The sequence below is a fragment of the Neocloeon triangulifer genome, unplaced genomic scaffold (genome assembly GCF_031216515.1).
Source record: "Neocloeon triangulifer isolate White Clay Creek 2 clone unplaced genomic scaffold, ASM3121651v1 ptg000013l, whole genome shotgun sequence".
In the NCBI taxonomy this organism is placed as follows: domain Eukaryota; kingdom Metazoa; phylum Arthropoda; class Insecta; order Ephemeroptera; family Baetidae; genus Neocloeon; species Neocloeon triangulifer.
Window position 1 is genome coordinate 7028144 of NW_026775555.1, and position 26852 is coordinate 7054995.

Below are 26852 nucleotides of genomic sequence, written 5' to 3' on the forward strand. Positions count from 1 at the left end.
TTAATTTTTTTTCCATCTCATCTCTCCGCACCTTGAAGGGGCAGAGAGATAATTCAATGAGGCTTGAAAAAGCGGCACACGATCTCGGGCCTATTTACGGCTTTGGGCGTTTTCGCGGCCGCCGAAGTGCAAAGCAAACTCGCAGGTCGAATGATAAATATTTCATAAGCTGCGCCTTTTATTGGTCTGTACGTAGGCTGTTTGCCATCAAAATACACGAGGATCCATTAAATGAATGTATCGCAGTGCGACAGACAACGCCGCGTATTTTTTTCCCTCTGCTCTCGCACGACAGATCATTACTTTTGGCCTGGCGGATTTTCGCCGAGATTACAAGCAGCAGGAATAACATTTTGGAGGTTATTAAAATGTCTAACGTGATTCGATCGAGATTTATTCCCGCTGACGATAAGAAATTGACTTCTCGGCTCTGCAAGCGTCATCAGAATTACTTTTTCGGCCTTAAAATTACTTGTGCCAGGCGAGGGGAGAAATTCTCTCTCCAAATAAATCGGGACGGAGAGAAATATGTCACTCGAATTCTCACTGAGACAATTTTGAGTTCAACTTTCCTGGTCTCGAAATCATATTGCTCTGTCAAAGCCAGATAAGCCACTTTGATTTGGAAGCGAAATTTGCCTGAAGAGTGACGGATAATTTGTGGCAAGATTAAATTCAAAATTAGTTCGGTAATGTTACTGCTCATAGCTTGCGAAATTTTAGCAAAATAAATCAAAATTTAAAGCATAACTACCAAAATCAAAATAATTTATTCAAAATCTATAAAAAAATATGCTATCTAGGACGTTTTATGATCCTTTATTACTCATGAAATTTACTTGTTAGACTCAACACTTTGGCCAGAAATTAATTTAAACTGTACTTTTTAAAGTTACATAATTATTTTAATTACATTAAAAGATACTCAAAATAAGACAATTTGATTAATCCTCAAATATTTCATTTCTTAATCAGCCATAATAAAACTTTTCCATTTTATAGTCGCATTTATAGCATAATTTCAATTTAAAAAATCTTAATTTGTTTTCTTTTCACCTCAAAGTCTGACTTTTTCCAAACTTTTCTCATTTTCTGACCGAATAAATTGACTTTATTGGAGTGCGTTTCATGTAACATTGGCGTGATTTGTGGTGATTCTGTGTGTCCACATCGATGCTCGCTCACTAATAATACAGAGTATATCCAAACCAAAAAGCAAATACAACCGAACACGCTGCCGATGCATCGGTCGGCCAAGTGCTCGTGTCCGTAGACCGTTCAATACAAAGCACAAACCAAACAGATCTATGTGGACACTCATATATACATGCGGCCTGTCACAAACGCGTGTAGTATCTCGGAGCCAGAGAGGAGTGGACCCTGTGCGCCAATGATAATCCGAGCTCAAGAGGAATAATAGTGTGTGTATGCCAGGCTCAAGTGAAGCTCAGCTCGTTGTGGCCCCAATCTGCAGATGCAGATTTGTGATAAACGAATTGACCCACAATGCAGCAGCGCGGAGACAAAAGCGCTTGATATGATATTCTTATTCGCTTTGTCTCATTTGAAGATATGCACCACTTTAAATAAATTGTGGATTTTTCATTTTGTTCAATCTTCTAGTTCTAATATTATTAGTTCACTTGTGAAGCTGATATTTTTCTAATAAATAAACAAAATTATAGTTAATAAATAAATACAATTAATGAGATTTTAATTTCATCCTCTCTTGATAAAAAAAATTTCGACCCAAATTTTAGAAAGAAAAACTGTTGAAATGTGAATAGTGTGATTAAAGTGTACAATTGTGCATAAACATGGAATAAATATTTTGTGAATTTGAACCATTAAAACCATTTTGGCCTCATTATTTGAAGTTTTATCAATGAGATGCAAAGAAAAATGTTAGCGTACGTTACAAAATCATCACATTCATCAATCAAATTTAAGCTCTTGAAAAAAATGACACCAGCGTTTTATTTGGCAGAATGTTTCAAAACATCTATAAATCAACATTAGTAATCTTTACAAGTAAAGCATGAGATATCTTTGACACTTTCTTGCCAAACTTTAAAAACAACATTATGTGAACCAATCTAAAATTGCTATTTTTTAAATCCTGTTTTTTTTTGTCAAATGAATTGTATTTTTAATATTTAATGATTCTGGAATATACGGAATAAAAAAGATTATTCAAACCTCGTCAGAAAAAATCGTGACACACACACGTTTTCGGCCGATATGGAAATTATCATCAGAATTTATTGACAGTTTTTCCGGACATGATTCATTCGCACATTCGGGGCACGGTTTGGCAACAAGTTTTGCAAAAATTCGGCTATTAGGGCGTAACACACAGTTGCGGTGGTGCTTTGAAGCGCACGCAGTGTGACACACACACACAGCCGCCGCCGTCAGCTTGTCTCGCGCGTGTCCCGCCGATCCGTCCATCCTATTCTAATGCCGCCGATCTCTCGGTCCGTCGGCCCCGAATCAATACTCAGCCGTCGTGCAGCGCGCGGCACCAGCTCATGCGGAAGCAAATATAATAGGCGCGCGGCAGTCGAATTCCAAAAAAAGTGGCGCCGATCAATTTGATCTCGTAATTGAGCCTCAGACCAGCGACTCGACTTTCGCTCGCGTTCATTAGTCACGCGAGCTCCACTGCGTGTACTGTGTCGCTCGCCAAATCGGGTGAATTATGTCAATGTGATTAACTGAACTCATGAGAGAACGTTTTTCCGCAGTTGGCCGCTCCAAAATGAAAGTGAAAGGACATTTTTAGCACAGAGCCGAAACAAGATTGATATATTATGTATATTTTAGATAATTTTTCTAAAACTACTCTCCAGTTTAATCTATACATTTATTCTAAACATGAATTGTTCACAATTCATGCTATTTAAGTGTACCATTTTGCATATTTTTCTGGAAAATAATTTTTTTAAATTGTACGCCTTTGAATACTTGGATAAGAGAAGGGCTAAAAGTTTGAAGAAAAAGTTATTTGATGCAAATATATTGCAAGGAAATAAAATCATATTTTAAATTTACCTCTCTTACTATTTGGTGATTAAGATTAAAGAAGATAAGAAAATCTTGATTTCATCTAGACAAATAGTTATTTAATTTAAATTGTTAATTAATAATATTTATTGAATATTCACTATAATTTTTATATTTAATAAAAATGGAGCATTTAAAATGCACTTTTTAATGTTACAAAATTTAATTCATTTTCCCTTCCTTCTACAGGGCGAATTTTAAACAAAATCAAAAGTCGTCGGTAGCAATTAGTTTGGAAATTGTATGCATCTAGATAACCAATTCGGTCTCTCGCAAATCCCGCAATGCAAATTTGCCCCAATTCGGAAAGTCAGACGGCAAGTAGAGAAGAGTGCAGATGTAAAACGAGCAGCGATGATGCTCGAGATACACCAGGGTTTGTTGTCGGGCTAAAAAAGTAGTCAGCGAAAAGTGTGCTCGTAAATTTTGCCACAGTTGCCATCTTGGCCATTGTTCCTCCTACTCCAACCAGAGAGAAAGAAAAGGAGAGACACCGACCGGGCTAATTAGTCGAGATTGAAACCGAGATTACGATGGCTGCTATTTATGTTATTTTAAAATTATTTTCTGTATAAAAAAATATATTAAAGAACAATCGGAAGAAGCTTCAAAGCCTAAATGAAATCTATGAGTGTGCCATTAACAAAAATCATTGGGTTTTTTTTTAAGAAAAAAATTAAATAAATCTTTTTTATCAAATTTTAACGGATTTTCTATAGCAAAATGCTATATTTTGCAGCTCTCAATTTATTTAATCGCCTCTTTAATTACAGCAAAGTGTTTGAAATGAAACAGCAAAATATAAGTACTTTAACTGCTGTTCTTTGAGGTTGTAGTCAATGAAAATTAGTCGCCTCAATCTCTATTAATAGTAGGGACGACGAGACCCAAGCTGTCTTTGATGGCCTGTGTCTTCCTCCCGACTCTCTTTCTCGCCGCCTTGTTGTTTTTATGGCGTTTTTAAAGGTTTCAGCTTGAGGTTGGGTGGTTGCTATTTTCAGATTATGGTTACTTTTTGATACCGCGCGCTTCCTTTCTTCTTCTTCTCGCACGCGAAAAACTTGCCGGCTGCTCTTTTTAATGAGCAGAGGAACTAGATCAAAAAACGAAGAGAGGCGACGACGGAGCGGCTTCCAACTAGCGGCATGTGCCGGCAGCAGTTTCCTTTTGACCTCCCGCACAGCCGAGGCCCAGAATAATTTGCAAGTTGGCAATTCGATTAGTCGCACTCTCTTCTGCTCGGCGAAAACTTTCCTCCGAGGCTCACTTTCAGCCTTAAGGAAACCGTAAGAAAATTCGCGTAATAATTTTCAAATGGAAATATTTTTTCTCATGCTATAGTGGGAGGATTGTTTTGGATTATTTTGGTTTGAGGCTGTGTTTCGTGTGGAGGGAACGCGTTTGTTTGTGTCTGGAAAGTTTTAACGACGAGGGAACTTAATTATCCGGAAAAATAAACTTTGTGCCTGGCAGACCTGCGGGTAAATTCTCCTTTTGATTAAACAGAAGAAAGCTACGCTCATTATTGGAGAGAGTTTAGTGCAGTGCAAAATCGGTATTTAAATTGACTGGCACAGTTTTTGCTACTTTTATAATTAAACGGATTTTTCTTTGTAATTTACATGTTAATGAAAGGACAGAAGAAACTTCCAATTTCTTATTATGCAATCATTTTTAATTAAAATATAAAATGTTCTAAGAAAAGAAGCCAAAGAGATGCATGAAAACGGACAAATAAATTTTGAAGCCTTTGGAAAAATCTTTCCCACAATAAAACAAAATACATATTTTATTCTTTTAGAAAGGTCATACACAACTTTCATGACTACCCAAAATGCAAATTAATTTCCATTGGCAATTTCCGGCTAATTAGCAATTAACGAATCAGCAGATGACTGCCGATGAATATCTCTCGAGCGATAACGAGCAATTTTTGCCATGTGCTGTCGCAATACGCGAATCGGAGAGCGGAAGGCAATTAATCAATTATTCAAATATGTTCCGAATGTGTTCGGACCACCCAGCGCGGTATTAATCGAGATTTATGGCGGACAGAGTGAACGCACAGTTAGACTCTTCCTCGTGAATTATCATTATTTAATAAATATGTATGTGTGCATATCAAGTGGCATTACGTTCGCCGGTTGCATTGTTTACCGCGCGGACATACGCTGCCCAGAAAACCGTTAAAATAATCTGAAACAGATCGCTGCGCAATAAGCCAACAGCCTCGGTGCACATTCAATGCGCGTCCATCAATTCGAATGGCTTTGCTTGTTGCTATAGAGAGCATGCGAGGGATTCATGTTTGATGTTGCGGGTTTCATTGAATCGAATCAACTCTGAAAGACAATCTCCTCTCCTTTTGAGGATGTACATTTTCTTAACGTTTTTGAACCTTGAAGTCGATAAAGATTTTAAAATTATTTTAAGCATCTTGTTAAAAAAAATGCCCCCCATTTTCATAATTATATTAGTTCTGTGTTATTATTACAATTTCCAAACTTGGATATTTTTTATACTTATTTTAAGCTGCTCTTTAAGTTTTTAATTAATGATAATTTATAGAATTACATTGCTTGCCTCCGATTCAAAATTATTTCCTTTTTTTTCAAATAAATTGTTTTCAACAATTAAATGTAAACAATGGGATGTAACAATTTAGGCAAATGAACAACAACAATTATAAAATTATAATTCATATTTTCGGTTGATTGAAATTGTTTGCTTCAGGTGCCGATGCAACCGGGGGTGGCAGATCTGGCTCACCTATGAAGCAGAATGGAGAGATGTGTGACTCGTGCGGACACCCGGCCCGTCCCGCCGCCTGAGGACACTCTTGCGGTGCCCCAGGTCACGGTCAATATTATGAGACGGTCCAGGCCGCGCTTGGCATGGAGCGAAAACGGTCCTCGAGGCACAGACAGCGGTACCGGAAGCGCAAGACCACCTGCGACAAGATCAAGGACTTCATCCGCGAGTTCATCGCGTTCATGTTCAGCAATGTTGGAATTATTGGCTTGGTCGTTGGCTACACCATCTGCGGCGCCTTCATGTTCCAGGCCATTGAGGGCAACGAGGCCTCAGACGATAGACAGGTACAAATTTTTTAGTTAAAATTTAATGTTTTAATTATTTGGAAGCTCGCAAAAAATTAAATATTCCCAAAAATAATTTTATTCAAGGAGTAAAAAATTTAAATATTTAATTATTGAAATTACAAAATGAATGTAATAAAAGAGATGAAAAAAAATTTAACTAAACAATATCATACAATTTATAATTATTTTAAAAAATAAATAAAATAGTTTCTAGTCTAAAGAAGCGCTCATTTATTATCTCATTAAGTACATATTTTCTTTTCTACAACCTTTGCTTATATTCAAAGTTTATAGTGTTTTGAAAGCCATTGTTTTCTCTCGTTAAGGAGGCAATCGAGGACATCCATGCGGCACGAAACAAGACCAGGGACAAGCTTTGGGAAATTACGCAGAAGTTCAACGTGTTGGAGGAGGATGAGTGGCGCCTGCAGGCCGCTAATGAGATCTACAAATTCCAGCTGGAGGTGATAGAGGCCATCAACAAGGGTTATGACGGCGTGGACAACGTCCAAGACCTCTCGGACACGTCTCAGTGGTCCTTCTCAGGCGCGTTCCTCTACTCGCTCACCGTCATCACAACAATTGGTGAGTTTTTTTTTTTTAATTTTTCATTTGAAAGTCGGCATATCATTTTTTTTAACAAATTTCCCTTATCGATATTTTTTAATTATAATTATGATAAAAACTACTGAAATTCTTAAATTTGTTAAAAATAAAAATAAATGACATTAAATTATGGAAAGACATGTAAAAAAAATCTTTGGAATTTGTGTTTGGCAAAGCAGATACTCGAAAAGCTGATCAAGTGGCTTGTTGAAACCCATCAAAAAGGTGAAAACGCCCGCCAATATTCAGGATAACTCTCGCTCTCCCTGTCAGGCAGCGCGCATATTGAGTGGGAGTTCGTAAATTTAGGCGTCAGTTGATGCGAAAGTAAAAACGGCCGAAACTGCAATTTTATTCCCCCTTGCGGCAAACTCGCCCCGGGTCAAGAGCGATTCATGCAATATTTATTTTTCTCTCTCCCCTTTTTTCCACGCGCTCTCACACATGAAAAAAACATATTTTGCGAAATGTGCTAAACGAACTGGCTGCTGCTGATGATGTTTCGCTCCAACTCGCACGGGAGCGTCGTGCATGTTTTGGCACCGGCCTATGTATTTATATACGTGTGACACAAGTTGCGTCGATAAACAATCCACACGACGCAGGTAATTGAAAAATTAACACCCCGGCTGCAGTCGAGTGCCAAAATTGGCCAATAATTATACGAGAAGGCCGCGCCCACCCGCGAATCAATCATAATTAACGCGAGCGGCGCCTGCGAAAACAAAGGCGCAGTTTTATCCCCCCCGCGTCATTGCTTTTTGATGTCAGGGCAGAGGAAAACTGGGGGCTGTTCAGAGTTAGCGTCACCAGCAGACTTTTTCTCTTCTTTTCACTCGCCGAAGGGAGCAGAGGACTGCTTTTTGCGAAGAGAGAGAGGATTTTCTTTTCAATTAAGATTTTATCACCAGAATCAGCCCTGCCAAATGCAATTTACTCTCAAACAGAGTGATGCAGTTTTCTAAGAAATCGTGTAAAAAGTTTTCACTTTTCCGAAAAAGAGAAGTGAGTTTCTGAAAAACCAATCACACTAGAAGCTCCGGTTGATACTTTAAAGTTTCAAAATCGATTTTGTGCAATTTAAAAAAAAATATCAATATTTCATTTAAGGGATTTCATTTATAGGATTCAAAGCTAATTGAAGTTAAGATATTCCATAAAATTTGAGCAATTGTTAGAAAATTGTTTTTTTTTAACAATGTTTGATAGACCAGACACCACTCAGGAAATTTTAGAAAGTTGATTAATCTTGTATAATTTTGCCCAAAATTAATTAAGTATTTTTTAATATGTTTTCATCATTAAACGCAAAGATATATTCTCTGCAATTTTAAAATTTTAATAATTAATTGTGTTTTTCTCGACAATTATGAGGTTATTATTCATTCATAAATAATTTTAATTAACTGAATTGATAGCAATTAATAAAACATGACTTTTAACAATTCGCAAATTAGTTTTCAATTTGGTAATAAATTTCATTCAAGATTGACCAAAAATCCAAAAAAATATTACTTTCCTTTCCTGATAACATATGAGATTGTCGCTGAACTCCAACCCTTAAATTGTTTGCTCCGGAAAAGGACCTAGCGTCGTTGTTAATTGTTTTCTTCAGAAGTCAGCCCCTATTTTTCGCTCAGTGCCTCCAGCTACAGTCATTTACTTTATATGAAATATTAAATATGGAATCACCACGGAGCTTTATCGGACAACAGCCCTGCATGGTGTGTCTGATGCTGCCCTTTAAAGGCAGAGTTCATATCCGGCGCGCGCCATTTTCCGGTCACCAAATCTCTCATTTCCTCTTCTTTTTCACCCCTTTTTGCCACGCGCGTGTGGATTTGGAGCATGCTTTTCCCAATTGACTGCCCAGGCGACCGGCCGACTCTAAAGCCAGCAGTGCTAAACCGACGCTTTTTCCGCGTCGCCTTTTAATGAGAGTGCAGCAGCTAGAAGCAGAGGGAAAGGGAAGAAGAGAAAAAGAAAAAGGGCTTCTTCGTGCAGCACAGAAAATAATAATGAATGGGCTCGGAACATTCCAACCGCTTCACGTCGAAGAGGAGCATTAATTATGCAAAATTTCGATTTCATATTCAGTTCAGTGTATTCATAATTTATTTTCCTTAGAATTTTTACCCCAAATTTTTTATCTTTAAATGAAAATTATTTTTTTCAATCAATTTTGCATCACGTGCCAATAATTTGAGCATAAAATTAAATTCAAAACAAAACTAATTATACTTATTTTCTCAGCAGTGAAAATTGTTTTAAATTTGCAAGCCTCGCAATTAACCTCTTGCCCGTGCATAGCAGGGAGCAATTTGCACACAAGCAAATTCAGAAAATGTGAGGCTGCGGTTTTGCGGTCGACGGCAAACGAGTTTCCTGCTCTGCCAAAACTTTTCTCTGCGCTAAGAATCTATAACCCTCTGCCAATGAGGCTGCTTTACGTACTCGGCTGAGAAGCACACAATAAAGGACCCAATTTTAACGGGCAGGCCAAGTGAGTGAGAACGGAAGAGGGCGAATTTTCGGCTGGTGCTAAGGCATAGAAACAGGCATAAAAAAGGTAAAGTAGGCGCAGACCTCCTCACGATCCGGATACTTGGAGTTGGGCAACCTCGAAAGATTATGTTTTGAAAAGCCGCGAGCGAGGGTTGGAGGCGCGGCGAGGCAAGAACAAAAGGGCGGCTTTTGAACTTTATTTTAAAAAGAACGGAGCACATAATATTTTTCTATATTTTGGTCAGAACTAAATTGGTACATTTTAAAGCGACATTCCTTCTTTGGAAAACATAAATTAACAAAAAAAAATTTTTTTTATGATTTCGGTACTAAACCTTTAAAGTTTTTTTTATAAAATTTTGTGCCAGTCTTAAATGGAATCAAGGTAAATTAACTAAAAAATTACAAATTACTTTTCAAAGACTCTGATAGACCTTTTTTCTCCACAGACAAAACTGATTATTACATATTTGTATAGTTAATGTTCATTTTAAGCTCTTCAAATCTGAGTCACAACTTTTTCATTTTCATCTATCTTAAAAACGATTTTAATGACGCTGCAAAAGTAGATGAATATTTTTGATCTTCAAATCGATTCATATAATTATGATATGTTCATAAAATCTGCAAGAATTTCAAGATACAGCAGGCAAGAAGCTATTAAAGGCTTAAAATTGCCAAAGATTTTTGTATTTACAGGATCCATCTAAAAATACCAGACGAATCAAGCCACTTTATCTGCGGCCAGTGATTTACGCCACCTGACCCAAACTGTGCAGATCAATTGTAAAAGTGGCATTTAGTTCTAATTAAAACAATATTTTTTTTTGCAATTTAATGCAGCTTATTCCTCTACGCGTGAACATTTTTGCAATTCAAACTTTTAATGGAACTGCAAGAAAAGAAAGCGTCCTGAACTGACTTGTTATATAGAGTGTCGTAATTCGGTACGAAACTCAAAAATTGTAAGAAGCGTCAGCAGCAAAACCCCTTCACTTGATCATCATAATAAAAAATTCTACCTGAGAGAAGGTCTGCGCTGACTGGTCTCTTTCCAGGACGCCTTTCAGCTGATGATGACGGGTTTGCCCACCTGATAAGTGGGTGTCTCAAAAACAGTCCAGCGCTTTTGGTTTCTGCAAGGGCTCTGGTTCCTGCGATCCACTGACTGCCACTGAAATTCATACAAGTTTATTAAAATGATGATTATTTTCAATAATGCTGTAGAGATTTTCTATTCAATTAAGAAAAAGTGTAAATTCAGATTTGCACCAGACAAAAAAGGAGCACAACAATTTAAGAATTACTGTTTAGCTTAAATTAATTTTAATTCTTTTAAAAATTAAAATCCATTATTTCTTAATTCTAAGTGAAGGATAATTGTAAATTTTAAAACATTTTAATTTTTTTCGTTAGGTTGTCTTGACCGTTACAAAGAATTGAGTTACAAAGAATAGGAGCGAATTAAATTGGCGAGATTTTAGACATATAGCTGCTTTTTTTCGCCTTCATCACATTAATTTCTTCGATTGGTACCCTAAGACACTACTTTGCATGGGAACATTTGCGCTGCCAACCTATGAAAAAACACGTCGCGCCTAATATAAAATTACCGGAAAAAGTAGGTGCCGAGCGAAAAGAGCCGCTCTTCTTTCTTCTCCTCGGCAACAATAACACGCGCAAAGGGCCGCCTAATGGTGTGCTCTCCGCTCTCTCTCTCTTTGCTAAAATATAAACTGACCTTTTTGCTCGTTCGCTTTTTTCTGTCGGTCGGCCGATGGTCTCTCTCTCTCGCTCTCCATGTGTTTTTATTTGCATCGCACAGATCTTGGCCACGGCACTGCGCGCTCGTAAAAACACACGGAATGAATTTAGAAGACCTTTTGCTGGCGAGAGCGAGAGTGTGTTTTTGTTGGATTTGCAATACAAACCGTCCCGAAATGATACTCCACCCTGCCTATGTGTGCGTCCACACGTAATAGGGCCCTTGTGTTAATTAGACCCTTGATAAGTACATTAATCAAAGGGGAACAAAGCGAGTTCTTCATATTTAATGCATTAGTGCTGTTTCCAAGGAACGAGAAAAAAAAATTGTACCCGGGTTCAAATTTTAAATTCATGCTTTTGTTAAGCAGGAACCTTTTGACCTTTCATACAAAATTCAGTTATGATCTTTTCATCAATACAGCGGATTGAATTATTACTTAAAATATTAGCTTGAAAAGGGTACATTTTTTATTTAAATATCTCATCTGAATTTAGCATCACATTTTATGCATCTGATAATTATTGTTAATATTATGCATGTGAATCGTCAGAAATTGCCAGATATAGTTCATAATAGTTTCTCCGTTATTTGTACAAAAAAAAACAATAATCTATTTATTTATAAATATTTCATAAATAAATACGTCTTATTTATGTTATTTCAAAAGAAAAATAATGGCAATATAATATATTATTTAATTTGAAAAAAAAAATAAGATTTCAATTAAATATTATGTACATTATTGCAAAACAAATCCGACATTTTTTTATGAACCAATTTATTTTTTATAATAAATAAAGATAATGTTTCGTACTCTGCAGAAAAGAAAACTTTTAAATTAACTATTTTATCATAGCTGGTATAATTAAACAAATCCAGTTAACTTGACTTATCAATGAAATGCAAATAATGCTAAATCTTGAATAATTCTGAACTATAAAATACTCTGTTTTATCACCAATCGTCGATAAAACTAAATAAATCAGCAGATTGTTTTCAACCGTATAAACCCGCAAGCGTTATTAGGGCAATTAGATTCGCATTTCTGCCGGATCAGCCAAACAAATGGGACGCCCTGAAACATGTCCCGCATTGGTTGCAGGCGTATAATTTAAGAAAATTGCCCTCGCGCTGGAAGGAAATCTGCTATACTTGGCGCACTACTGTGTATGTGTTCCAATTCCACGCGCGCCGCTTATCGCGATTAATGACCTGTGTGAGGGAAGCACAAGTAGCAAAAGCATTTCGCAGCAAAATGCACTCGCGGCGGCGGCGGCTCATTTGCTTGAATGGCGATGAACAAAGACGCTCGAGACCGAGGCTCTTTTCTTGCTGGCCCTGTTGCTCTATTTCCGCCCCCGACTCGCGCGCGGGGTAAGAACCAACCCTTATCGAGAGAGCGGCATCTTCTTTTTGCCCCTCTCTCTTCTCGTGTGCATTGATGGAGCAGTTCGTTGATCCTCGTCCGCACGCTTACTTTGCCGAGGAAGTGAGCGAGCGAGGTCGAGCAATTGTAATTTACAAGGAATCTGGGACGTGCACCTTGCGTTGCAGATTAGATTAGACTTGGGCATGGAAGAGCCAAGTAAAAAAAGCGTCGTTAACTGTTCCATTAGGCAACGGTCGGTGCTCTAAACTTACTTTAAACTAGCATTGCACTTGCAAAAGTTGAACAATTACGTTCATTAGTTAGCAAGTATGAATTTTTCATGACAAAATATTTTTAGTTATTACAAAAGATGAAGGTTTATTAATTTTTTATGCGATTGGCCAGCATCTGACAACGAAAATATTTTTAATGTGATTGTAATGTTTATAGCATCAGGATATAAATAGTAACAATAAATATAAGAATAATAAGTAATATAATAATATAATATTGAGGGCATGTAATGGATGAAATCATCTGGCTTGAGAGGGATAGAAAAAAAAGTGATTTCCAATTTTTTTTGCAAACCTCTAAAATAATCTCTTCATTGTTATATTATGAGTTGCTTGGATCTCGCATTCTTATTAAAATTAATCCCTTTTGAAAATTAGCTTCCATTTTATGACGTTTGAAGCCTTTAAAAATTCAATAGCGCAAAATTTTCTCTAATATTTCTTAAATTCTCGTCTTCGTTTAAAAAAGGTGAATCTTTTTTAGTTTATATCATCTTTTTAATTCTCAGCTATAAATATTCTCCTTTCTCTGACAATTAAACAAGAATTGTCTGAAAATTTTCATCTAATTATAAAGAGGCTAAATTAAATAATCCACTTTTTCAGCCAGCAATAATGGATTATTCAAGAAATGTAATTGCTGTTTTTCTAATTAAAACACCCATGGTAAAAATAACAACCTAGAGACATTGTCGTTAGAGGAAAACACTTCAAAATTCTAGAAGCGTGAAATTTCGTTGGTGTTTTTTTTTTTTATATACTTTAAACCGGGTTGGCGCGGCTTCTTGTGAGAAATGCGCCTGCTGCCTCTCAAAGTCTCCGGCGGCAGCATGCAAAGAATTTTCTGCGGCTTTGACGCCAGCGACATTCCTTTATTGATTAACTTTTTAGGCTGCTGCGTCTGTGCTCTCTGGTACGAAAAAAGATGAAGTACGTACTCGAGCCAGCCGAGCGAGCATAAGGCCATTTTCCCCGGCGAATATAACGGCCTCGGATTTTCTCTCGATGCATCTCTCGTGTATAAATCGCGATACGGGAGGCAGGGGGAGGCAGAGCGGCTCTACGCCAAAGTGAATAGAGTTAGTTCTATGCAGCTCCCAGTTATAAATCATTCAAAAGTTGTGCACAATGGCCGGGCCAACATCTAAGCAGTGGAAATGAGGCAGAATGCAGTTTTTGAGACCGTCTCTCGCTCGCTCTGACCTATTGGATATGTTTTGCGAAGCTTTGTTGATAAGGGAACACCACCAATCTTTCATACAAAAATATAATTTTTGGGAAAAAATTATAGTAAAAAAAGATAATTCCCAATTTCCACTATATATGAACGGGTAAAGAAATCAATGATCAATGATAAAGTAATTTTTACAAAAATCTCTTTCCTTTCTCCAATTATACAAACTTTATTCTAATTGGGAAAATTAGCCTAATAAGGGCCACTATTTAAATTTCACCTAAAATATTTTGAGTAAAATGAAAAATTCAATACTGCAGCAATCAGTTCTTTTGAATTTGAATAATTTTAATTTCTAGAATTATAATTTAAGCTGAATGGCAAATAAAGAGGGTTTGTATCTTTTTTAATAAAAATTCTTGGCTGTAATTATTTTCTCAATTTTAAATTTCGTATCAAATAACTGAAGTATAAATTTTCTATTTCTTAAATCTGGGTAGAGTTAAAGAAGAAGATTGTGAATGATATATTTATTTCTTCATGCCAACTTTTCTGGTTTTGCATCAGTTTGCATAATTATGAGATCAGTTAATAAAAATTGGAGTTGTTCCCTTGCCAGAATTTTTTCATACCTTCGCTGCTAAAGCTTTTTCGGGCCTTTGTGTGGAAATTCCGTGGCATACAATCGTCTATGAAAAAGCAGTGAGATTATTGACGCGACTAACTGGGCCCTTTTCCATGTGTATGTTTTCAAACACGTGCGAATTTATTCCCAGACTCTGCAAGCGGACGTGGATGAATTCGCAATTTCTGCCTGCTTTTCTTTTGTGTACATCCTCTGTGGTCTTTCTTTCCTTTCACTTTGGAAAAAAACGAATCTATTCCAGAATTGTTTCCCTTGTGTTCGCATTACCTCAAAAGAATCGCGGCAGCTGTCGGATTAGGATAAAATTTCACAAAGCACAATATTTTGTGTATAGAGAAATTTGTGTGTCTCTCGCGCACAAGCGAAAAGACAGAGGGATAACTGCAGAATTTGATTTATTAAAATGCCTGCTCTCGCATTGAGGAATCGCTGCGATTTGCCTTGCAAATCAACGGACGCAGAGAAGCCGTGCAGAAAGCAAGGGGGATGTATGGCAGCAAGAGAGAAATGAAATATCGTCACATCAATCCGGCGGCAGAGGGAGGATAAAGAAGGATGTGTGTGTGTTTTATTTGCGAAGATTCTCTTCTCTTGCATTATTTGATTTGGCTCTGCTCTTGTATCTCACAATCAAAAAACGTCCCAACGAAAGAGAGGCGCGCATCTCACTCGCTTTGGGCAAAATTGCCCATGAATAAAAGCCCTGAATATAAATACACAAAAACGTGCACGTCTGGAGAAATATGTCTGAAAATGTAGCAAGGAAACCAATTTGTATTCTGTAGAATATATTTCATTTCCTGATAGAATCAAGATATTATGCAAAAAGTTGAATTTACCTTTATTTTGAATGGTAACGGGATTTTTTTTCTTTATTTATAGAGGAAGACAAAATAGGTGATAATAATTAATTTAATTAAATCTTAATGATAACAAGTTAATATAGTGCAATATTGTATTTTCGTCATATGAGGTGTTGCAAATTAAATCAAATTAAAAATTAAAATGATCTTTGAAAATTATAAACGATTTATCTGAAAAGGAAAATTTCTTTGAAAACCATTCGATATTTTGTTGACGAAGTCCATATATTCAATTGATGCAAATAATCCAAATAATATTTTCTCATGAATACTAAAATTACTTGCTTTTGAAACGTTATTTCATTTCGGATCGGGATTCATTTTGGAGATGTTTGCTCGCTGGAGCGTTGGATATTATGCAGTGGTTTCACGGCACAATGCTCGCCGCCTCATATTAATTCGATCAAAAACAAGACGAGCCGCGGGGACTCGCTAGCTGGAAGCCGCTGAAATAAATTGCCGTGTCAAAGACAGAGAAACACGCGAGCGAGACTGACTGAGAGAGCGGTGATTCTCGCCAATTAATGCGACTCGCAAATTCTCCCCGCTCTACTACTCTAAACTGCTATTAGTCGCGTACTCTCAGCCTGACGTTCGCCTGCATGGAGCGATTAAAATTATTAATGCATCCAAGTAAATTTAAGCCATAATAATGTGCGGGCTAGTTGTGCTTCTTGTTTTTGTTATAGTCTGAAAGCAATTGAAGATTCTATAAGATTTGCCAGTTTAAAACTTATTTGCTAGATGTGAAATAATTTTTATTATTAAATTAAATTTATTCAATGGAGAATAAATGAAGTTTTGGAATTCAATTGCAAAGCTTCAAATACTAATGTAATAAAAATACTCTGTGGATTTTGAATTTTATTATTATTATTACTAGCGTACACACATCATCGATAAAGGAATAATATGAAAAAGGAAACAAAATAAGCATTACATTTCGGTGTTGTTATATTAAAGCACGGTGAGATTTGGAAATTTGCTCTTTGTAAATTATAAACTAAATTAAAATTATTTTTAAAACTTAATTTATTGACGAGTGAAAATCTTATTAATTAACAGACAAAGTTGGCTGTCGGCAAAAGGGAACTTGAGTAAATTATTAGCCCCCCGCACGCACGTCACGCGGAGAGTTAATTTTGCATGTGTACATTAACTTTTGCAACTCGCGGTTTCCATAAGAGCGCAGCGTGCGCGCGGCACCTTTTGTTTTTCAGCTTTCGTCTCTTTCCAGGAGGCGCGCGGCTTATAAACAACCTTTTTGTGTTTCGCGATATGTCATGCACATTTGTATAAAGGCGCTCTCGCGTGTCGGTTAATTAAGAAAAAGAGTACGCTCGAGTGTGTGTTTTCTTTTGTTCACTTGTTTATTATTTCACGATTACACTTGTCCAATTCGAAAGCTGGCAGGAAAACCCTCGCGACAAAAAAAAATATTGAGATATAGAAAATTTGCCGAAAATCAGTCGTACTGTTAGTAACTTGTTCTATTTTGAACACTGTTCAGTCATGGTCGGCCCAATATTACCAACAATATTAATTTAATACAAGCCTGGAAATTAGGTCATGCACTTTAGCTTATTTAGCCATCTAGAGGCCTATATTCAATTAAATTAAAAATATCATGCTTCGGCAATGCTATTTAAGACTAATATATATAATTTTAGCAAATTTAAGCTATTTAGAAGACCGTTTAGTCATAAAACGCCCAATATTACCATCAATTTTATTTTAATTCCAACCTGAAATTTAGGTCATGCACATTAGCATATATAGCCATCGAGAGGCCTATATTCAATTAAATTCAAAATTTCATGCTTCGGCAATGATATATAAAAATAATATTTATAATTTTAGCAAATTTATGCTATTTTGATTATTCCGCCTTTATTCTGTCCTTAAGTACTATTTAGCCTCACATTAAAACCGTATTAACGTGACGTGATACAAGTAAAGGTGAAATAATGTTATTTTTCTCCATAAACGAATTAAGATATTGATAAAGGTTTAATAAGAGCACATATCTCTCTGGGAGTTGTTGACCAAGAAGAAGATTTACAATAAAGATCAGCATTCAGCATACATTTTAGATTTTTTTAAACTTTATTTCAGATGAATTCATTAGTATTTGAAAACGAGCTTCACCATATAAATTTTACAAAACATAATAATATTTAACATTGAAATTTAAGTTTATACTTTATTTAAAAAAATATTTTCAACAATTTTTCTTTTGTGTACTTTTGATTTAAAACTTTTACATAGCTTTCAGACAAAATTAGCTCATCAAATGTCATTTCATTAAGAGAACACGCGTCAATTCCAAATAATGAAACGTTGACCTCAGCCAAGCTGGAATTGAGTCGACCACCGGCGCTGCGAGGGTTCTCTGTTTGTGAAAGTGGCACGCTGCGTGAGTGGACAGCGAAAAATTAGCAAGCTCGGCAGCGGTTCATTGTCGGGCGGTAGTCAATAGCCGACCACGTGCATGGACCCGAGGCTGAGAATTGAGTTACAAAGCATTGGCGAAATGGTTGCGTGGCTTTGGCACACTGGGGATTATCGAATTGCAATTGCAGCCATAAGGGCCGTTCGCTCCGTCCAAAATATATAATCTAGAGGTGCATATATATATTTCGAAACAGGGTGCGCGCGGGTATTATTTGTGAATAGAGCGCGCGCGCTTCGTTGACACCGTGCGTCGGTGATGGATGGCTCTCTTTCCCGCTATCTCTCTCGCAAGCCTCTCCGCGCCACAAAGTTGGCCGCTAAGCCAACACCCAGATTTTCGCACTTGCGGCGCCTCCCAAAAAAATAACGTGTTAAAGTGACGGCGTGAAAAAATATGTGAAAAATTGTACGCTCTCGTCAGTTTTATATGTGGGAACGACGAGAACCTGCCGGCCGGCCGACAACAAATTTTGTTTGCAGCGGTCGATCCAAACAAACCCAAATTAAAATGTGACGTCCGTGGAGTGCCGAGCCAATTTTATGGCAGGATTAGGCCATCGCATCGACACGTTTTTGGCCTTTTTTTATGAGATAAAACATTGGAATACCTATTCAAATAATATTAAATCGGGCTTCATTTTACTTCGAATTTGGATTTTTTAAGAATGCACCTTAAAATTGAAATTAATTTTAATGTAGAACTGCTACTCAATTAGATAAACCCCAGAAAGAGAGAAAAATATACTTAATATAATATGAAATTAGTCCACCAATGTTGTGGAAAATCGGCATTGAATTTAATTAAATTATGAAATCATTGATATTATTTCATAGTATCAATTAAAAATTACCAAAAGAACATTCTAAAAAGAAGGAGATGAAGTTGAGCTAAAAAAAATTACTTTTCGTAAAGTTCTCTCATTTCTCATTTTCAAAACTTTTATCATGCCACATAAAACAAATCAGTGTAGATAAAAAAATCACACATTAATTCATCGAAGGCGTCTTTTTGTTAAAAACTTTAACTTCTGCTTTAAATTTAAATAATTGACATTTTAACAATAATAATATAATATTTTGCAGAATTATCAATTTCTCCACAGTTTAATTGAATATATTCAAATTAATAAGTAAAATGTCCTGTTATTTATGCGGAAAAGAAAAATAAATTCCTAAACTGCGCAGTTATTTTTGCAAAAAGCTTTCGAATTAAAATGTCAGCAAACAAGTGACTGCACTAACTTTTCTTTTTATCTAGCAAAAGCACTCTGGCGAATTCCCTTTGTAATGGAATTGCGCACACGTTCTTTTATTACTCGCGCAAATTAATGCAAAACATTCTCCACGCAGATTAAATTAATCCGTTGCTGGTCACACAGGGGTAATTTTATAGAGCTTTGTTAGGAAATGTAGGTCGTTTTGCAATTTCTATAATTGTGCACGTCGAGAGAGGGAAAAAACACAAAGAAAAGAACGAGAAGTGGAGGCTGATGAAGACGGATCAAAAGTCGCGTCAAAAACACGAAGGCATTCACCTGCCTCGGTGCCTTTCATGTCAGCCAGAGTGAGCTTAATTAAACTGCTAGGAGATGAGAACAAAAAGCACCCGCACATCACAATGCAAGGGAAATAATAATAATGCAGTTTGCTCTCAAGACACGCCAATTAAAACCAAGATGTGCAGTGGAAATATGAAAGACTGCTTTTTTGCTCCACATTTTTCTTCAGAGGGAAATAAATAAAATAAACAAAGTCATGAAAAATTGCAAACACAGTGAGATATATAACGAAACGCTGGCGAAATATCCGAGCAATTTGAATTTCCTCTAGACGTCTGGAGTTATTTTTACTCCCGTCGAAACGAGCACTAAAAGTTTAATGGCTCAGTCTTTTTCTTATCAATAAATTGAAGTGCGCTGATTAGAAGAGATCTGCAATTCCGCCGAGTCTGCGGCTCCTCGCAGATGAGACATTTAAAATTTTGCCACCCGCACCTTGAAGGAAGGTATTAAAATTAAATTCACCCGAGATAAAAAGAGCACCTCTATCGCGACGTCACCGAGCCGTCGATCAATAAGGCACTTCGTTATTTTGTGGCTTTTTATTCTCCCTCCCTGTTGGCACCGAGTGTGCGATTTTTTTTCCCACCGAAAGAAACTTTCAGCGTTCGCAAATAGAATGGAAATCGTCCTCCTATACTTTCAGCATCAGACATATAAATATATTTCCTTTCTCTCTTCTCTGATCGTTTGATCAGCTGATAAAACTCTCTTTCACCGCTACTTGATCGCGAAATGAAAATCATTCACCGAGCAAGAGGAGCTCATTGACCGGGCTAATGAGGCGTTTCACGAACTCTATTATTTTTCGCCACTTTCCTCTCTCCTCAATCCTTGCTTCTTTTTTCTTCTTCCATGCAATTTTTGCTAACTTTTATATACGCGCGCGGGCTGCCAACTTTGTTGCGGCAAGTTTTCCAATTTTCGAGCGCGCAAGAGAGATTTGGCAAGCCGGCGGAAAATACACAGCAGCAAGCAAAGTTTTGGCCGTGAATATTCCAAGAATTAATTTTGCGGTGGCTGATGATGCCTTGAAGGCAGTTCGATGAGCGGCAGATACTTTCAAGTACAGATCGAGGAGCACTCTTCACAGAGACCCTTGAATATGTGTACGGCGAACAAGATTTCACCAGCGGAATATGATACCTGAGCTTACAAATATTTTTATGAGCCTTTTTTGATATACAGGATTTTAAAGACTGATAAACTTGATGTGACAATTTTTATTTTGTATTTTAAAATATGAAAACGTTTTTTGTAGAAACTTGATGATTTAAATTATATAAATTTACCAATTTTTAGGATTTTTACGGAGTTGGAAAAATAAAAATATTGTGGTCGTGGACGGAAAAATGGATTCCATAAATTCCTGTACACGTGATAAACGATGATAAAGTAGCTGCGCAGAGAAAGAGACATATGGTTATTTCCGCAGCCGGCAGAAAAACAGACGCTCCCGTTGCGAAAGCGGAGAATAATATTTGATATTACGAGAGAGCCATATCAATCATATCTGTTGTCAACAAAATGACCAAAGATATTAAAAGCTCGTCCAGCGTTGTCCTTCCTCGCAAATTCAATAGAAGGAAAATGATAGAAAAAAAATCTTGATAAATGAATATCGCACAAAAATTCTACTTCAAAATTAAATTAATTTTCCCATTGTGATTCTCAGGATATGGAAACGTGGCGCCGAAGACCGAATGGGGCAAAGTGGCGACCATCTTCTACGCCATCATCGGCATGCCGCTCTTCCTGCTCTATCTGTCCAACATCGGCGACATCCTTGCCAAGAGCTTCAAGTGGTCGTACGCCAAGTGCTGTCTGTGCCGGGGCTGCGGCAACCGGGAGGACAGCAGGTCGGTGTCGCCGGAAAACTCGGTCGCCGTGCAAGTGCCCGAGATCATCGACGAGACGGACGAGCAGTACGAGGAGTCCAACGTCGAGTCTTCCTTAGGGCAGAGCGTCAAGGATGACACGGTAATAATTAATTATTACAAAATCAAATCGCGGTTTTTCAAGAAAGCACTAACTTACTGGTCTCATTTTAATTAAATAATCTCTGCTGTAGGCAAAATCTTATTTAAAAAAAAAAAACGTTTTTGTTCAAATCAGAAAGACTTATAATATAAAAGTTTACATTTTTAACGTAAATAAGGCGTTTTATTCAATACAATTTTAAAATTTATTATTTTTTTTTTGTTAATTCAATGAATGTATAAATACTGTATTTATATTCCTTCAAATAAATAAACCACACTTGACTGACTATATTGGTATAACATTTTTATCTTAATTTTCTCTTTTTTCCAGATTACCGTCCCCGTGACATTGTGCCTGGCCATTATGGTGGGCTACGTGTGCGGCGGTGCGATCCTTTTTTCCGAGTGGGAGGACTGGGACTTCCTGGACGGCTCGTACTTCTGCTTCATCAGCCTGAGCACGATCGGCTTCGGCGACATCGTGCCCGGCGACCAGATCTACGCCTCCAAAGGACTGGACATGAGTTTCATTTTCTGCTCCATGTACCTGATGCTGGGCATGGCCATCATCGCCATGTGCTTCAACCTGATGCAGGAGGAGGTCATCCACAAGTTCCGCTCGTGCGCCAAGGCCATTCGCAACTGCTGCTCGTGCAGCGGCGACGACGACGTCGACGCCGCCCCCGTCGAGTAGTTGCAAAATTCATTTGCATACCACTTCGCGCCACGTGTTTAGAATCCCATTTAATTTTTTTGTTCAAAGGTATTTACTTGCATTTCTTTGAATTTTTCACTTCACTCATCGTGCTGCGGTTTCTTTACAACTTTTGACCGAGATTCATATTATTTTGCTTACAGAGGGGCTGGATATTTTCAAAGAATCAAAATTTCTTGGTTTAGATCTTTGTGCAAAAATTCAATTTTGTCATAAAAAATTATTTTTGGGCAATACAGAAAAATAAATTTGCCCAAAGGTCATTTTCTGAAACATGTTTGAATCTGTACGCTTCAGGATCTAAACTATGAAATTTTAATTTTTATAAGTTTCCAACGTCTTTTGAAAGCATTTTGAGACTTCAGTGGAAAAGCGAGTGGTTCGAATATTAAGTTTTGCGTGTTCTGCGAAGAGGAAAGTGGCGAAAGTTAAACCAAAAGACAAATCAAAGTTCTCTGCCAAAAGTTTCGCGATTTAAATTTAATTTATAGAAAGTGCTGCGAAACAAATTAGACTAATTCTGCGCAGATTTTTGTGTCTCTCTCGTTTCGTGGTGTGCGATGATGATTCTAGGACTTTTATTGATTTTGCAAAGTTCCTGAAACTTTTTTAACATGTACAGAGTTAAGACACGATTCCCTGAGGATGCCAATTAATTTGCTGCGGCGACGAAAGATGCGGAGAACTCGTTGTTCGGTGCCGCGTGCAGCCAAGAGAGAAAACTGACAGTCGATATTATAGAGACTTTGGAGTGGAATTTTTTCAGCTCACGGGTCGGTTGCTTTTGGGGAATTCAGAAGCTTCATAAAGACACACGCTCTGCATTATTTATACACAAGCGCGACGACAAAACCAATGGAATAAAAAGTTTTTTAAGCTCTCTGTCTATGCGACGCACTTTTTATTTCAAGCACGACCACCCCAGAAAGTGAGAAAAAAGTAGCATGCATTTTCATTTTGAAACTTTATATAGTATTTCAGCGATTAAAATTAAGGCTGATTTAAAAATCAAAATGGATTAAATGAAGACATATTTAAAAAAAAAAATACCTAGAGTGGTGAAAAAGTCTTTTAAATAATTTTTTAATAATCATCAAAATTAATTACAGTAAGAGACTGAATTACAAAAAAAAATTTGAAATAAAAATTTCATGATTTTATGCTTTTAAAATTTCAATAATATCATTTAATATAAACTTTGTTTTTTTTCAATTTAATTTTAATCTCATTATTTGCTTTTATACTTGTTTATATATCTGACATCAAAGCATGTAATTTATTGACACTAAACTTTTATATATTGATTCTTCCTGTTTTTCAACAAGCATTTACAGCAATCGATATAAAAGTTAATTAAATTATATTGCCGTCTAATTGGCTCCCCCTTTATTTACTATCACTTTCAGCGCCGTTTTGGTGGCTTTTCGTCCATCATAAAATGAGCAAAAATAATGTTATTGCGGCCCAGGCGTGGTGAGCGCGCTAGCAAATGAAAAAGCAAGCCGCAGCGGCCAATTTAGCGCCATCCAGCAGAAAGGAGTGTTACATTCGAACACCGCACAATCAATCTGGCCGGCTGCGAAAAGTTAGTCTGCGGATTGGCCAATTTTGAATTGCGGGTGTGAGAAGCGCGTCAGAATGACCGACGAAAATTCCCTCGGGCTGCGTGGAGAGAAAAAAGTTCGGGAAAAATTATGAAAAAGTTGGCAGCGGAACTCTTAAATGAAAAGTTTCGTCGCCGCGGCGCTCCAACTTTTGCATCACGCAAAATGCGGCTTCGGATTATTACTGAATCGGGAATTCGCAACGGTGCTAATCTCATTTTCCTTGATTGAATCTCAAACTTGGCGCTCGCCGAAAATTCTAATTTTGCGTGAGGATAATTTGCTAGATGTAAGAAAAGAGCGGATTTGTGACTGGTCAGAATATTTTGGAAGGAACTTAGACATATATTCAAAAAAAAGGTGAAAAAAAGTTGAATTTTAACAATAACCTAATTGCTGCAAAAATTAGTTATAGTTTTTTGAGAAAAAAGCTCCATAATGGAAAGGCGATCAATTAAATTATTTTTAATTTTTTGAGCTATTTGTTTAAAAATTTGAAGCTCTTAAATTTCTGGACGGTTTACATATTATATTTTTGCAGGAATTTGAATTTTTTCCTTTCATAATAACGCCCAATATTCAAACAATATTCTGTTCTTTATTCTCTAGCCTTGTGGCGAGAGAATCCCAGGAAACTTTTTTTAGCCTCATTATTTACTATTTCTGTTTGTCAAATTAAAATTGCCGCAAAAAAGCCACATTATTATACGCTACACTAACGGTGCGTTTTTTTATTCCTCCCGCAAGATACACAAACAGTCAGCCTTGACTCACTAACTGCTGGAAATGTATTTTTTTTTCTCTGCTGGAGATAAGTTTTTTTTATTCCATGTACATTAAAGCGCCCCAGCGAGCGAGGCGCATTACCAGCATGTTTTGCGCTTGAGACAGAAGCTCATTATTATTTTTCCTCATTTAATTAACCAAGGCCTGAGGCGGTCGAGACTAGAAAATCAATATCTAACATCCACTAATGGGACGCAACTCATGAGCGGGTCGTTCTTTTTAACAAATTTTATAATATTATTTTGTTTAATTTGTAAATATTTGTAGGAGAAAAAGCGTTAATTGGGCCAGATTTAATTTCTCATAAATCAACAGTGCAAGATTCGATTACTTTCTAGGGAAGACTTAGCGAAAATTTCATTCCAATGGATTAATTAACTTGCCATTAGGATATAATTAATTAGCAAATCCAGCAGTAGAGCATTTTGCCGGCAGCAACTTTGCAGAGGAGCTGGCGGTGGATGTCGTCGACTTAGTGAGAGAGTTGGGGGTAAATATTTGGCCTTTGAATTTAACTTTACGCCGCAGGCAGACTGCATTTTCTTAGTAAATAAATAGAGCGACGCATTAATTACTATATCTATGGTAGAAGGCAAAGTATTGAAGCACAAAAGACAAGTAATTAAAATTGACTGTCAAGATTACTTCACAGCATTTCATTGCAAGTGAAAACCTAGTTAAGGAGCAGGGAATGCAAGAAATTTTAATTCAATTCATAAAAATGAATTAAAACAGTTTGATTAATTAAAAGGATTTTGAAATATTATTTTATGAAGATTATGAAACATAATTACTAATGCTCTTTTCTATTTTGACAATGCCAAATTTGAATTAAATTGTATTCATATTAATGATAAACAGAAAACTGTGATTAGCCCTAAAAAAAAAAAAAATGTTATTTCTTCGGAATTTCTTATTAATTCACCGCGATAGGAAAATATTGCAAAAAAAAAACATCTGTGATTATTGCTCTCTTTAATAATGAAATGAAAATTATTTAAAACATCTTTTGTTTCTTAATATAAATTTTAATAATTATCAAACCCTCTAGGCTAAGTTTAATTAAAAAAGTTAAAACACAACAATTACAATTACGTTTAAATGAATTTTCCGTATTTAATTTGCCTTATTCAAGCGATGCATTTATAATGTTGGTGCTCATTTGACCCTATCTGAACTCAACCCTCAACGAATTATGCAAATGTCGGACGTCTAACCTGGCAGGCACCGACAATGAGCGGCACATTTCCTGTTTCAATTACGCGCCAATAGCACGCGCTGCTCGGGCCGCTCACCGCCCCGGATAATTGTCTTGGAGGTGCGAGCATTATAACGGAGAGCGAGGATACGTGAATAATTCACAGCATCGCCCATTCGGCCCGGCACGCTTCGGAACTAAATTAGGTGTAATTATTTGAGAGTGGTCTACACGGTAAGTGGGCCCTCGCTGCTAGATTATCGGAATGAGCCGGGATAAGTGTAATTTTGGCTTAATAAGGACAGCGCCTATGTAATAAGATTAATCTGGAATGAAAATAAACAGCACGGGCGAAGCCAAACTTGAGCGGGTCTCGTGAAAATTGCCTGTTTTCGCAGCAGCACCGACGCTAAACACGATGCTGCGGGGATAATCTTTCGACGGATTGGAGGAATAACGAGGAAATGTGAGCAGAGGATTCATTACAAAAACTTGCCTTTAAAGTGACAATTTTTTTTAACATCCTTTACTAAAAGTTAGCAATTTTTTTTACTCAAATTTATAATTACAGCGATATCTTAAAACATTTCAATAAAATGGATTTTAAGTGAAAAAGTTTTAAGTTTTTAGCAAGCCGCAAAACTACTATCGTTAAAAAAATTGCCTTAATTAGCATATATTATATTTTATCTTCAACCCATACAAAGCAAGATAATATCTGACCACCAGCACATATTTTCATTTAATTTTTAAACATTCTTCACAATTTTTATTATTTATTATTTTTATTCCGAAAATTACATACGCCTTATTTTCGGCGGCCTTCGTTTGCCTCCTCGGAAGGCCAGAGCAGCAAAACTAGTGCGGGTTGCATACTCTCAAATTCCGATCAAATAATCACGGAAAATGGGCTGGAACTTGCGATTTTTCAAATTCCAAAGCCACTTTCCGTGTTAGGAGATTCCCACTGTCCATTTAGCATGGTCTTCATGGTCCATCCGCGCGAAATCAATTAATTTTCAGAAATTTTCAGGACACGTGCGGCACACGTGGGCACCAATTTTTTCCCCTTCGAGATAAAATTTCACATGTTCGGGCCGCCTGAATTGATTTTTTTCTGGTGACATTTTGCAAAGTAAAAAATTTACAATCGAACCTTCACG

General features: G+C 36.8%; 2 protein-coding genes across 14 annotated transcripts in view; one reads left to right on the forward strand and one right to left on the reverse strand.

The window, feature by feature from the left end:
• Positions 1-22989, forward strand: part of LOC132198552 (TWiK family of potassium channels protein 18) — a 35492-nt gene extending 12503 nt beyond the window's left edge. Inside the window, exons 2-5 of the mRNA XM_059622626.1 lie at positions 5800-6164; positions 6494-6752; positions 21080-21384; positions 21718-22989. Of these exons, the coding sequence (XP_059478609.1) occupies positions 5961-6164; positions 6494-6752; positions 21080-21384; positions 21718-22080 (1131 nt within the window). The 5' untranslated portion in view covers positions 5800-5960 and the 3' untranslated portion in view covers positions 22081-22989. The remainder of the gene's footprint in view (positions 1-5799; positions 6165-6493; positions 6753-21079; positions 21385-21717) is intronic.
• Positions 1-26852, reverse strand: part of LOC132198550 (potassium voltage-gated channel subfamily H member 6) — a 164977-nt gene that overhangs the window by 137814 nt on the left and 311 nt on the right. For 12 of the 13 annotated variants that reach the window (XM_059622614.1, XM_059622615.1, XM_059622613.1 and 9 more), the window contains exon 2: positions 10301-10452. In XM_059622614.1, coding sequence (XP_059478597.1) covers positions 10301-10452 — 152 coding nt within the window. Of the gene's footprint in view, positions 1-10300; positions 10453-26852 lie in introns of those variants that run through there. The other variant, XM_059622621.1, reaches the window with a different exon arrangement.